The 14061-nt window shown below is 40.6% G+C and overlaps 1 protein-coding gene across 2 annotated transcripts in view; it reads right to left on the bottom strand.

Annotated features, from left to right (window-relative positions):
* Window positions 1-542: 542 nt before the first annotated feature.
* Window positions 543-14061, bottom strand: part of POT1 (protection of telomeres 1) — a 48684-nt gene continuing 35165 nt past the window's right edge. For both annotated transcript variants that reach the window (XM_087723685.1, XM_087723686.1), the window contains exons 15-19: window positions 13343-13478; window positions 11309-11403; window positions 10228-10319; window positions 9124-9229; window positions 543-736 (exon numbers count right to left, since the gene is read on the bottom strand). In XM_087723685.1, coding sequence (XP_087579811.1) covers window positions 627-736; window positions 9124-9229; window positions 10228-10319; window positions 11309-11403; window positions 13343-13478 — 539 coding nt within the window. In that variant the 3' untranslated portion in view covers window positions 543-626. The remainder of the gene's footprint in view (window positions 737-9123; window positions 9230-10227; window positions 10320-11308; window positions 11404-13342; window positions 13479-14061) is intronic.

A 14061-nucleotide genomic window follows, 5' to 3' on the forward strand; every position in this document is an offset into this window, starting at 1 on the left:
TCAGCCTTCCATCCTTCTGAGATTGGTAAAATGAGGCCCCAGACTGTTAGAGACAATACGCTGACTCTGTAAATCACTTAGAGAGGGCTGTAAACCTCTATGAAGTGGTATATAAGTCTAAGTGCTATTGCTAACAACCTATGATGTCCTCACTTAACAATGGCAACAGAGACTGCCAAAACTACCATTGCTAAGCGGTGTGGTCACACAGTGTTTCAACTTGTGACCATGTTGCTTAATAATGGAGCTTCCAGTCCCAATTAGTATCATAGAACTACCTATAGAGCAGTTGTGCTTACACCTCACACAAGAAAAAAATAGTTTAAAGGATTGTGAAACATTCAGGATTTGGGGTGGTTATAGAGATTAAGAATTTGGATGCAATAGTAGTATAGTAACTTAATGTTCATTAAATTATCCTGAAAAAATGCAAAGAAATTTCAAAGAAGAGGGATGGGTTTTCTGTAGAGAAAAATAGAACACATCCCATTTAAATATTATACTCTCAGGTAAGTTATTTATTTATGAACATGATAGAAACATACATTAAAAAAAAACTCTTCTGCTTATTTATTCAAATAAAGGTTTAAAAATTATAACCTTTGGATCTTCTCAGCAGTTAGATCTCAGATACCTTCCGCAACTGTAGTATCAAAAATTTGATAGCAACGTCTGTGTTCTGTTCCATCTCGGACATAGTAAGATTTGATGAAGCATTCAAGCCATGGAAAGTCATCTATAAATGAAAGGCAAATGAAATGAGAGGGATTTTTTTGGTATATTGTACTTAATCAATATGGCCTATTTCAAAATAGATTTTACAAGGCTGGAAACATTAACTGAATGGTCAAAGTACTTCACTGGAGTGTCACCTTGTGAAATCAATGTAGAAAATAATTAGCTAAAAAAATCTCATCATAAAATTCATATATCTCAAATGACAGTTGTGATTGTATCAGATATTTGTCCTTATGAAGAGGAAAATCTATTTCTTAGAATTCCTGTTGCATGCCATGAATTCAACTGCAGTCCTTGCTCTTACAGAAATAACTTGTCGATACAACAAAACATTATGCAGAAGCTAGCTTTTGCCCTTAATGGTCTATCTTCTTCCTCAAAAACATCACACATCTTTAATTCACAAACACAATATATATAGTGCGGAATATAAACTACTTTTGCAGCAAACAAGACTAATCCTGCTGGCGAATGCACAGATTGCATTTAGGTTTATAAATCTTTTTGTGAGGCTTATGGGAAGAAAAGCATTTATAAAGATTATAAAAGACAACTTACACCATCTGTGACTTTGTTTGAAGGGACAGCAAATCATTTTATGTGTGATTTTGTCTGACATGGTTAACATCTCACAATGCAATGTAGTTCTTATATCGAACATAATGGAAGTGTCACATAAAAAAGAATAGGACTCCACTATTGAGAATACTCCTTTTCTCCAATGCAACATAGATCTTCTCTTGCAAAGTTTCTATATATTCACTCTTCAAGATTCATCAACTTTACTGAAAATCAAAGCATATGTTTTGCTGTCCCAAAGGCCTCTTCTATCCAATTAGGCTTAATCTGCCATGTCTTCATCTAGTTTTCAAGTATAGCAGCTCTTTTCACTAATTAGTTTTATGGAATCCACATTTCACTGTCATGTCTACCGGTCCTTCTCAGACTATAAGTCAATGATTTGGTATACTGTATTTTTCTGACTATAAGGCACACATTAGCTTTAGAGGAGGAAAACAAGAAAAAAAATATATCTGCCTCTACCTCCCAGCATTCATCTGGCTAGCTTCCTTGCAGCAAACAGTCTGGTCAGCTTCAGCACGTTATTGCAGTCCCAGCACATGGCTTGTCAGGGCTCTGCTCCGTTGTGTCCACCATCGGTCAACTGAGATGAGCTGCCCATTTAAAACGATTGGCGGCAAATGGGTGGTGACAGCAATAGGGGGCAGTGATCCCCACCTGATCTGCGCTGCAACAACCCCCTCCCCCCGCCACAATATTCGCTCTATAAGATGCACAGACATTTCCACTCACTTTTTCTTGTGGGAGAAAGAGTGCATCTCATAGTCTGAAAAATACGGCATATAGTGAACTGGGATTGTAAATGATCTGGGATTGTATATTTTAAGTTATGAAATGACAAATTTAAAGGATAGATCTCAAGTAACTGTGAACACGGACTTCAAAGAAAAAAAATCCCCAAATTGCCCTAATAATATTTTTTGGGTGTGTGTGTGTGTGTGTAGTGGTGATGGTGGAAAAAAAAGGATTCTATTATCTTTTCCAAGAACAGACCATGGGCCAATCACTGTCTCTCGGCCCTAGGAAGGTTTTCCCACTTCTGGAAAAAAAAAGAAAAACCCTGCAGGGACTTGTATAAGCAGTCCCCAAGGATCGGATTTGATTGAATGGAAGAATATAACCCCTCCTCTGAACTGGATACATTCAAAACGAAATAACCAACATAAAAGCATAGCTTTTGCAAATGTTTCAATGAAAAAGAGAAAAATTAAGTCTCGATTTCCTGTCAAACAAAGTTTACTAAATTACAAAATATTTCAGGCAGAACTTTTCAGTAAACGTCAATGCTTCAATACATCTCAAGGCAAATCACTGAGGTATTTTTGATCTGCAATTCTCCAACAAAGGTCACTGAGTGAATTGTGATTTATTTCGAGACCATCATGGATGAATCTAATTGTTTAGGTTCATACCAACTGGTTTCTGACCTTGGTTTGTGAAAAAAATTGGCAACATTGTCCACATCCTACTTAGGTTTTTGAAAATTAGCTTGGAAGTAATCACATTTATATTGCATCTTTCTACCTATAGAAACCGGAATTTGGCAGCTCTCTATGCTGGCTTTCATGTTAGTACATAAAAATGATTCCAAAATATGTTAATAGGCTTTCCTTTGTTATACTTGATAGCAGCAGTTTTGTGACATGCTGTAATAGCTTGTCTTATTCAAGTCAAAACATTGCTAGAATATCAAGAATGACACTTTTCAACTAACATTATGTATGTATGTATGTATGTATGTATGTATGTATGTATGTATGTATGTATGTTAGTTAGTTATTTTGAGTATTTTTTTGAGTATTTGTTTATTATTTATAGGCCGCCCTTTTCCCTGAGGGGACTCAGGGCGGCTCACAATTTATAGGGAGGGGAATACAAGACGAGACATGAGACAATACATAAGTAAAAGTAAAACACAACATTCATTCATCATTCGGGTGGGGACGGATTAGAATCTTCATCCCCAGGCCTGACGGGATAGCCAGGTCTTGAGGGCTGTACGGAAGGTCTGGACGGTGGTGAGGGTGCGAATCTCCACGGGGAGATCGTTCCAAAGGGTCCGAGCTACTACTGAAAAGGCTCTCCTCCACGTAGTTGCCAGTCGACACTGACTGGCGGATGGAACTCGGAGGAGGCCTAATCTGTGCGATCTAATAGGTCGAGGGGAGGTAATTGGCAGGAGGCGGTCTCTCAAGTACTCAGATCCACTACCATGGAGGGCTTTATGGGTGGTAAGTAGCACCTTGAAGCGCACTCGGAGATCAACAGGTAGCCAGCGCAGCTCGTGGAGGATAGGTGTTATGTGGGCGAACCACGGTGCGCTTAGTTAGTTAGTTAGTTAGTTAGTTATAGGTTCCAATTACTTTTTGGATACAATTCAACATCTTGGCTAGCAATTTTTGCTGGAATAACTGAAGGACTGCTTTCATATTAAGAGTTTATGTTGTCATTGTTCAGAAGTTAGGAGCATTACCTCCCTACCATAGAAAAGTGATTTCACTGGCTCCTTGTTCTTCCTGTCAGAGAGAGGCAAAAATCTGTTCTTTTTATGGATCCCTTTGTGCTTCTGTTACGCTAGAGCAGTGATGGCTAACCTTTTCTGGACCGAGTGCCCAAAGTGCGCATGTGCAAATCCACCCGAACCCCAAAATGCAATGTGCACAAGGTCCCCTTGTATGAGTGTGCTCCCCCTACCCCCGCATGTGCCCCACCCACACCCTGCATACGCATGTGGCTCCCCCGCAAGCGTCCCGTCCTGTGCATGCACGCATGGCCCCCGCATGCCCCCCCCACATGTGCGGCAGAGACCTGATGACCAGCTGGCCAATGGGATGCACGCACGCACGCATGTGTGGTAGAGCTGAACTAGGGCACAAGTGCCCTAGGTTCGCCATCACGGTTCTAGATAATTCTAGAGTAGAGAATTCTAGTCATTACTGCTATTATTTTCCTTGCTCAGAAATAATATCTAAGAATATGATTCCAAGGTATCTGGTACTGGATAGTTTTATTCTAATTTTCCCTTGCTTTCTTATTTCATAAACCACATTTTCACCACATTTTCTCTATTCCTTTATATCTCTATTGCAAACGCCACATTAGAACTCCACTATTTTTCGGCTATTTCTTCTCCTGCAACTAGTAATAATCAAGATATTTTGATTAATGGTAACATAATCAACCAGAAATTCAATATGGATTTGGCCCTTTTGTCCAGCTATTGAGTCCTTCCCAATAACCTGGGATAGGCAGGTATTGTTGTTTAATAATATTGAATGTCTTAGGATGGAAACTGTTCCAAATAAAGCTGCTTTTTGCAATTGATTGATGGTGATTTTCTTAATGCTAAGTGGCATTCAAGTGGTGCTCCATATGTTTTGGGATTGCACCAAGACTCCTATTACTATTGGTATTATCTTTGATTTCTTTTATCCTACGTCTATCTGGAAGTCTTTATATTTTGTGATGATGATGATTAAATGTATATGCTGCTTGACATTAATTTACAAATGATTTAAACATGAGCAGAAACTAAAAAAGGTAGACATAGCAGAATAATAAACCAGGTAGAAACAAAAGAAAACAACCTAACTTAAAAGGAAGGTTTAGTCATCCTTGGCAACAGTCTAGGCAAGGAAATAGATCTTCAGGCCCCCAGCAGACTGGGAGCTATTTGGATCTTAGGGGGAACCTCCTTACAGACAGCAATGTAGCAGAGAAGGCACGCTTCCAAGATCCCGATAAATAGCATTGCTTAACTCAGTGGTCGGCAAACCGCAGCTCACGAGCCACATGCGGCTCTTTGGCCCCTTGAGTGTGGTTCCTCCACAAAATACCATATGGAGCAGTGGCGAGACTTTGCATGGCCGGTGATGACTCCGGAGGCCATCTGCAGGGGCGGGGTCCCCTCGCGTTCGTCTTCGCCGGCCGCACAAAGCCTCGCCGCTGCTCCACGCCGTGGAAAACATAGGCGAGTGCACAGCCTGTACAATTACAGTCTTGGAGACTTCGTAATGGCGGGAACTTGTTCTCACTCGCCCAGGCTTCTGCAGAAGCTTCCCTCCGAAGCCCTTCGAGGGAAGAAGGGCCAGTTGGGAGAGGGGCTTTGGTCCTGCTCCAGGTTGTAATTGCACGGGGCGCGCGCGCGCCTATGTTTTCCATGGAGTGGGGCCGCAGCTGGAAGACGAGAAATGCGAGGGGGACCACAGAGGCCTTGTCCTTCTGAAGAGGACCTGTCCTCAAAGAGGGGAGATGTGGTGGCATTGGTCTTGGGATGTTCTGCGGGGACCCCCAGGGAAAAACGCCGCTGCCAGGTACTTTTAACCATATATTTTGGTCCTATGACTGCAGAATGCTGCAAAAAACCATAAATGCAGGCCAGTTGTTGAGTGTTTCAAATATGATTGGAACACTCAACAAGGTGACCACAGTGTGTGTGTGTGTGAGTGAGAGAGACACACAGACAGAGACAGACAGACAGAGGCACAGAGAGAGAGAGAGACAGAGAGGGAGGGAGGGAATCAGAGAGAGACTGACAGACACACAGAGAGAGACAGAGACAGAGAGGGGGAGGGAGGGACAGACAGACAGAGACACACACAGTGAGTGATTAAGTGAGTGAATGAGACACACACACACACACACACACAGAGTGACAGAGAGAGAGGAAGGGAGGGGAGAGAGACAGAGGGAGAAAGACAGAGAGAGACACACAGAGAGAATGAGTGAGAGACAGACAGACACATACACACAGAGTGGCAGAGATGGGGGGAGGGAGGAGAGAGATAGAGAGATGCAGAGAGAGACAGATAGACAGGCCGGAGGAGACGCCTAGAGCACCAGTGGAGGTCCGATAAATCCGAATCGAACCGAGCACTCTTAACAACCTGCACCAAGGATTACATCAGGGCACTTAGGGCAGCAAAGAGATCTTATATTGCCACCTTGGTTGCGTCCGCCGAGTCCCGTCCAGCCGCCCTGTTTAGGATAACCCGTTCCCTCTTAAATAAGAGGGATACGGGGGACCCCTTGCAGGGTAGGGCTGAAGACTATGCCCAGTTCTTGGCGGACAAAGTTGCTCGGTTTCGGTCGGATTTGGACTCCACCTTTGCAGAGCCAGCCGTGACACGAGAGGACGATTTGGTAGACCATCGCTGGGTTGAGTTTCAGGATGTTACCCCCGGGGACGTGGACAAGGCCATGAGGGCTGTGAGTGCCTCCACCTGTGTACTGGACCCGTGTCCCTCCTGGCTGGTTGCTAACAGCAGGGAGGTGACACGGGGCTGGATCCAAGCGGTTATTACCGCCTCGCTTCGGGAGGGGCACTTCCCCGCCGCACTTAAAACGGCGGTGGTGAGACCCCTCCTGAAGAAACCATCTTTGGATCCAGCTGTACTTAACAACTATCGTCCAGTCTCCAACCTCCCCTTTATTGGGAAGGTTGTTGAGAAGGTGGTGGCCTACCAGCTCCAGCGGTCCTTGGAGGAAGCCGACTACCTGGACCCCTTCCAGTCCGGCTTCAGACCTGGTTACAGCACAGAAACCGCTTTGGTCGCATTGACCGATGATCTCTGGAGAGCCAGGGATGGAGGCCATCCCTCCATCTTGGTTCTCCTTGACCTCTCGGCGGCTTTCGATACCATTGACCATGGTATCCTTCTGCGACGACTGCGGGAGGTGGGGGTGGGAGGCACTGTTTTGCAGTGGTTCTCCTCCTACCTCTTGGACAGGTCGCAGTCGGTGTTGGTCGGGGGACAGAGATCGACCACGAGGCCCCTAACATATGGGGTGCCGCAGGGGTCGGTCCTGTCCCCCGTACTATTTAACATCTACATGAAACCGCTGGGCGAGATCATTCGGAGGCACGGGATAAGATACCATCAATATGCGGACGATACGCAGCTGTATCTGTCCGCCCCGTGCCAACTCAATGAAGCGGTGGACGTGATGAGCCAGGGACTTGAAGCTGTTAGGGACTGGATGAGGGCTAACAAGCTTGTACTCAACCCAGAAAAGACCGAGTGGCTGTTGTGTTTCCCTCCCAAAAATTTGGCTAGTGTTCCACCACTCAGGCTGGGGGGTCAAATTTTACACCCCTCAGATAGGGTCCGCAACTTGGGAGTCCTCCTGGATCCACAGCTGACCTTTGATCACCACCTGTCGGCTGTGACCAGGGGGGCATTTGCCCAGGTTCGCCTGGTGCGCCAGTTGCGACCCTACCTGAACCGGGAGGCTCTCACAACAGTCACTCGCGCCCTCGTGACTTCTAGGCTGGAATACTGCAATGTGCTCTACATGGGGCTGCCCTTGAAGAGCATCCGGCGGCTTCAGCTAGTCCAGAATGCGGCCGCGCGAGTGATCGTGGGTGCACCTCGGTTCGCCCACATAACACCTATCCTCCGCGAGCTGCACTGGCTACCTGTTGATCTCCGTGTGCGCTTCAAGGTGCTTCTTACTACCTACAAAGCCCTTCATGGTAGTGGATCTGTGTACTTGGGAGACCGCCTCCTGCCAATTACCTCCTCTCGACCCATAAGATCGCATAGATTAGGCCTCCTCCGAGTGCCATCTGCCAGCCAGTGCCGGCTGGCAACTACGCGGAGGAGAGCCTTTTCAGTAGCAGCTCCGACCCTCTGGAACGATCTCCCCGTGGAGATTCGTACCCTCACCACCCTTCAGACCTTCCGCACAGCCCTCAAGATCTGGCTATCCCGTCAGGCCTGGGGGTAAGACCATAGTCCGCCCCCACCCGAATGTTGTATGAATGTTGCTTGGTTTTAATTATACATTGTGTTTTTTGTTATTGTATGTCTTCCCCTTCCATACAAGTTGTTAGCCGCCCTGAGTCCCCTCAGGGAAAAGGGCGGCCTATAAATAAACTCAACTGAACTGAACTGAACTGACAGACACAGAGAGAAAATAACATAGAGAGACAGAGAGGGAGGGAGGGAGGGAGAGAGAGACAAAGAGCCACACAGAGAGACAGAGAGACAGAAAGAAAAAGAGAAAGAGAAAGAAAGAAAAAGAAAGTGGGAGAGAGATAAAAGAAAGAAAGAAAAAGAAAGAGAACTTATGACCACTGTTGAGCTCAAAATTTTGGTTGCTAAGCAAGAGCGTTGTTAAGTGAACTTCACTACATTTTCAAGTTGGCCATGCCCACCTGGTTACATGACCGCCAAGCCACTCCCACAAAACAGGCCACACCTTCTTTTGGCTCTCAAAAGAAATTTCAATCGTTGTACTGTTGATATTTGGCTCCGTTGACTAATGATTTTGCCGACCACTGGCTTAACTGAATGTGTCAACTCTGCCATATTAAAAGGGATAGAAAGATGAAATGGGAGATAGTTCAATACCTTCCTTCTTTTGTCTCTCAACCTACAGCTTTCATTCCTTTTTTGCAGTTCTAGTAGATATCTAGAAGTCCATTCTGACAAAAAGCCTACATCAGTAACCAGAGCCCTTTTACGATGTTGTTAATCAGAAAGATCTCAATTATATTCTCATGGCAACTAACTGTAATAAGCTAATGATTAGGTATGAGCCTACAGGTATATTATCCTTAATGAAATGTTTAACATTGGAAGAATCTAATATATAAATGGCTGTCTTTACAGAACGTAACCAAAGGGATTTATTATGCAGTTAGAAAATATGTTAATTTATTTATTTTCCCGTCCTTAGGGTTAGGACAAATTGCAGTATGAAGACAGATGTAACAGACAAATATAACACGATATGTGAATAATAAAAGGTGCATAATGAAAGAATATCTGCATAGTTTCATCAATATAAATTCCTTACCTAGGGTTCTGCCTGCAGGGCAAAGCCTACGCATAATGATCTCCATATTCTCTTGCAATATATTATTGAATAAGACTTTAGAAGCTGGAATGCGGAAGAATTTTTTCTGGAAGAAAGAATAAAAATAATGTTGACATTATTAAACAGTCTTTTTTTCTTTCAAAGATTTCATTTTGGAATAAGAACTGAAAGTCATAAAATACAAATTAATTTTATGTTTTAATAAAAGCTTTTTATTTTGTTTTCTCCTGTTTGGTACAACAATAAAACAGACAGACAGAGACTTCAACAGATAGTTAGGACTGCAGGAAAAACAATTGCAACCAGCCTGCCTTCCATTGAGTACCTGTACACTGCACAGGTCAGAGGGGCTAAGAAAATATCCACACAAACCATTTCAACTTCTCTCATCAGGACACTGTTAGAAAGAATTGCATCCCAAAACAACTAAATACAAAGATAGTTTTTTCCCTTGTGCCATCACTGAACACCTAATTACTATAGTATTGTCTTATTTCTAAGAATATTTACCCATGGCTATATGGGTAATACAGTATGGCTGTATTAGTATTATCATACTAATCTTTCCCACTACCTTCTCCTGTTGGTATCTTATGATTATATTACCTTGATGTTTGTGTATAAATTCTGTTTGTATGTACACTGATTATATTATCTTGTTATTTATATGTATACTGGGAGCTTTTGCACCAGAGACAAATTCATTGTGTGTCTAATCACACTTGGTCAATAAAGTATTCTATTCTGTTCTATTTTTATTAAATAAATTATTTATTTACAAAAGTGTCCCAGTGAATTAAGGATACATTTAAAATAGGGGGGAAAAAACAGAAGGATTTTCCAGGACTGATTGGAAAATAAGTAAACAGGTTGACACAAGCTCAGTGCAGGTATCCTCCTTTCTCTATTTACAAAGGGACTTGGATATGCTTATTTTTCAATCAACTGTACATGGAATTGAGATGTGTTTTTAATTACTACATAGTCCTTGCCATCTTCACTTTGTTACAAAAATAGCTTTGATCAAATATAAGTTTAGATTTAGTCTAATTAAATCAAGAGACCCATAGTCTATTCTCTTACAGTGTCCAGGAGATATACATCCAATGTTCCTGTTCCATCATCCAATGTAAACTTCATCACGAAGACGTACTCGAGAGGTACAATTCCCAACTCTACGCAGAAGCAGACCAAAAATGTTATTTAAAAATGACTCAAGGGAAGAAGAGCTTAATAACAGCAGCATTTAGTAAATAAATATAAATTTAATTATTTTTTAAAAAGTCTAATGAGGTCGAGGGCTATTGGTTGAAATCTCATATAGAAAAACTGAAGGAGATCTTGGCTCTTATGGACAGACATATACTAAGTGTCTAGAATGCAACCTAGCATACTTGAGCTGAGTATTTCCATATGCCACTGAAACAGAACTGATTCATTCATTTGTAACCCCTTGGGTAAAATATTATCATTATTATAGAATTAATATTGTTGTGATAAATACCTATTGTAAACATTTTGATTATGAATTCCTAAAAATAATTGTACCCAGACACTATTTGATTGAAATTGAATTTTATGTCTTATATAAATAAAAGAAAAGAAAAAAAAAAGAAAAAAAAAACTTTCCAGAGTAGAAGGTGTGGCATATGTTGATAAATATTTAAAGTCTAGAAAGTATATTGCTCATTGGAATGTAATGCCAAAAAAAAATATGTGGTATAAAAATTTAGCCTGTAAACTTTCATAAAACTATTCAGTGGTTTTGATGGAATGATGTAATTATTTGCAAATTACTAACTCTGCTTTGGGTTATATCTACTTTCTATTTCTTTTGGGTTACTATGCCTTATTTAAATAATACCAGAATAAACAAAAGAATATAAAATCATGCATGTTGTATTTCCACAAAGTGCTTTATTTATAGCCTATTTTTAAAATTTAGCTAAATGTATTGTCTCCCTTTTTTCACCTGTGGATATTCTACTGTAAATATGCTGCACAATATAACCATCTTGTGGCATCTATCATAAAATTCACCTTTATAAGCAAGACAGTTGTAGGCATTTCTTTCCCTGCTGAAATAATTTTGCTACCTTAAGTTACACATAAACTGATGAATGAAAGTCCAATATTATTGAATAGCAGAAGAATATCACATAACCTTGTGCTATAGAAGTATGTTCCCAAGATGGATTGTCCTGTGAAGCAAGACCAGCCAGACTTTCCATAGCCTTAGGTTTGGAACAGTGTTTGCACCTAGCATTTGGAACAAAATATCAATTAGAAATCACCATAACTCATAGATTCAGCTGGTCTCAACATCATGCTTATTGATAGGAAATTTCCCACTGCTTTAAACGCAGGTTTTTCTTTTAATAAAGCACCGGAAAGTAATGGTTTTTATTAATCATTGCCCACAAAAATAAATTATTTGGCCGTACAATCTAAAGGACATGCAGAGAATTGAACATCAGGGTGTTCCTAAAAATCTATTTACTGATTTCAATTTCTAGTTTTAATGCCTTAACCATTACACCAAACTGGCTCTTAGGTATATCTGGCACCATTCTTTCTTTTTTTTTTAATTAACAAACATGTAAAATACACCCACACAAAACTTAGACACAATACAATACGAACAGGAGCTTCCTGTTCTTTCTAATAGCAATTATCAATCGATACCGCTCACCTTATATTATTTCCCCTTCTATTGTATTTCATTTGGATTTCACCATTCTTAACCCTCTTATTTTACTCATAACTATTATTTTTTGAGTTTTGTGATATTCCTTCATTGAGTTTTGTTTCTTTCCTCCATCCATCCATACCATTTATCCCATATCTGGTAGAATTCTGATTCTTCTTTTCCCTGGATTTCTTTAGTTAGTTTGCCCATTTCAGCACAATCCATAACCTTTCTTATTATTTCATCTTCGCTTGAAATTAATTTGTTTTTCAATTTATGGGCAGTATTAAATACTGGATTTCTTTTTTGTATTTCGCAGACATTATTCCTAATTAAAAAAAACTTCAGATTTCCATTCTATTTTAACCCGTTATTGCCTCCAGCCAATTTTTGATCCTTTTCCAAAAAAATTTAGTCTCCTCACAGGTCCACCATAAATGGTAATATGTTTCGTGTACTGATTCGCATTTCCAACATTTTGGGGAGGCACCATTCTTATTGTGTCTTTGGCACCAGCCAGATACTTTTCATTCTTCCAGACTTTTAATGTATCAATTCTTCTGTGATTTTTAAACTTTTTAATTATTACTTTTTACTTTCTGTTATTGCTTTAATGTTTGTCTTGCTGATTTTATTTTGAATTTTTATGAATGCTGTTAATGAAGTTTATTCATTGTTTACACCTATTACTTGTAATTACAATTTCTAATTGTAAACTATTGACAATTTTAAACAGTGACACACACACAAACGGGGGGGGGGGTGGAGGAGAAGAAGCCCTTTTTTGTGTACATTCAGCTTGGGAATCCTGGGTACTGCACTTTGGTGGTTAAGATACCAGGCTAGAAACTGGGAGATCATGAATGCCTCAGATCAGGGGTGCAAACTCAAGGCCTGAGGGTTGGATTCGGCCTGCGGGGTGCTTAGATCTGGCCTGCGGGGCTGCCCTGGAAATAGCAAAGGACTGACCCATGGGTAGCCCTCCTGAGCTCTGCTTTCACTGGCAGAGGGTTGCAGGAGGCTGTCAAAGCCAAAAACAGAACTCAGGAGCCCATTTTTGCTGGCAGAGTGCATGGGCCACAACAGGCACCCCAACACAAGTGACATCAAGCTGGCCACACCCACCCACCAGCCCCCTAAATTATTATATAATCTTTTCCATAGCTAACATCAAATGGATAATACTGTAATAGATGAAACACCGTAATCCATAAAGTTTCAGTTATATTTTTTCAATTTGCTCATTTGATTATATGTCAACCAGTCCCTATCTATTATTGACCGCATAGATAATTTTCTATGATCATTTTGTTCAACTATAGGATAAATTAAACTGAACCATGTAGCCTGAGCTATTTGTTATAGTTCATTATTTGTTCAATTTATTTATAATATAGCTTCTCAAACATTTCATATGTGCAGATCAGAGGTTTAACCATCAAAATTTGATTAAGTGAACAAAGCTGAATATGTATACATATATTGCTTTATGCTTAAGTTTGCATTTACCCATAATACTGCATGTTTCCTTCCCAAAAATATGGAACTGAAAGATCCAAAAGCGCAAGAGAGTCTTCTATGGCTGTCACTGGTATAATTCCTTTAAATTTGCTAGTGAACGTCAAGATTTCATTTCGAGTCCCTCCTATAAAAAAATTAAAGGCAATCATTTTTGTTTAAATAGTATTATATTCACTGAATTACCACATTAATCCCTGGGCATTAATGCATTGGTAGTTTGTGGAAACAAATGTAGATGTCATCTAATTAGTAGTAGATGAGGTATACAAACATTTCATAGCTGATTGTTAAATGTTGAAATAAAGGTGGACTATTTAAAATTCAACTCAGATTATTTTTTTAAAAAAATTACATTAAAAAAAATCTCAGCACACCACACAAAGTCTTCCTAACCTCAACCATCACCTATAATCCTACATTATGGAGTAATTCAGACTTCCATATATTGAATTGAAAAAAAACCCGTGCTACATGCAATTGACTCTAAATCTCCAAATTCCAAATGATTGCCTAGAGAGTGTTTCATGAAATATGGACCACTGTGAGAAACTGGCTGGTGATGGCTATTTTATACCATCTTACTGACAAGTTGGGGAGTTAATTAATATTGCTGGATATTGTTCCACTGGATGCATTAAAAATCCCAGCAGAATCCAAATGGGCATATTCCAATCTAGCTTCCAATATATAATGTCAAATTTGTTTAT

Source organism: Thamnophis sirtalis, unplaced genomic scaffold (genome assembly GCF_051295495.1).
Source record: "Thamnophis sirtalis isolate CommonGarterSnake01/CBP01778 unplaced genomic scaffold, rThaSir2_p1.2 scaffold_9, whole genome shotgun sequence".
NCBI classification, from domain to species: domain Eukaryota; kingdom Metazoa; phylum Chordata; class Lepidosauria; order Squamata; family Natricidae; genus Thamnophis; species Thamnophis sirtalis.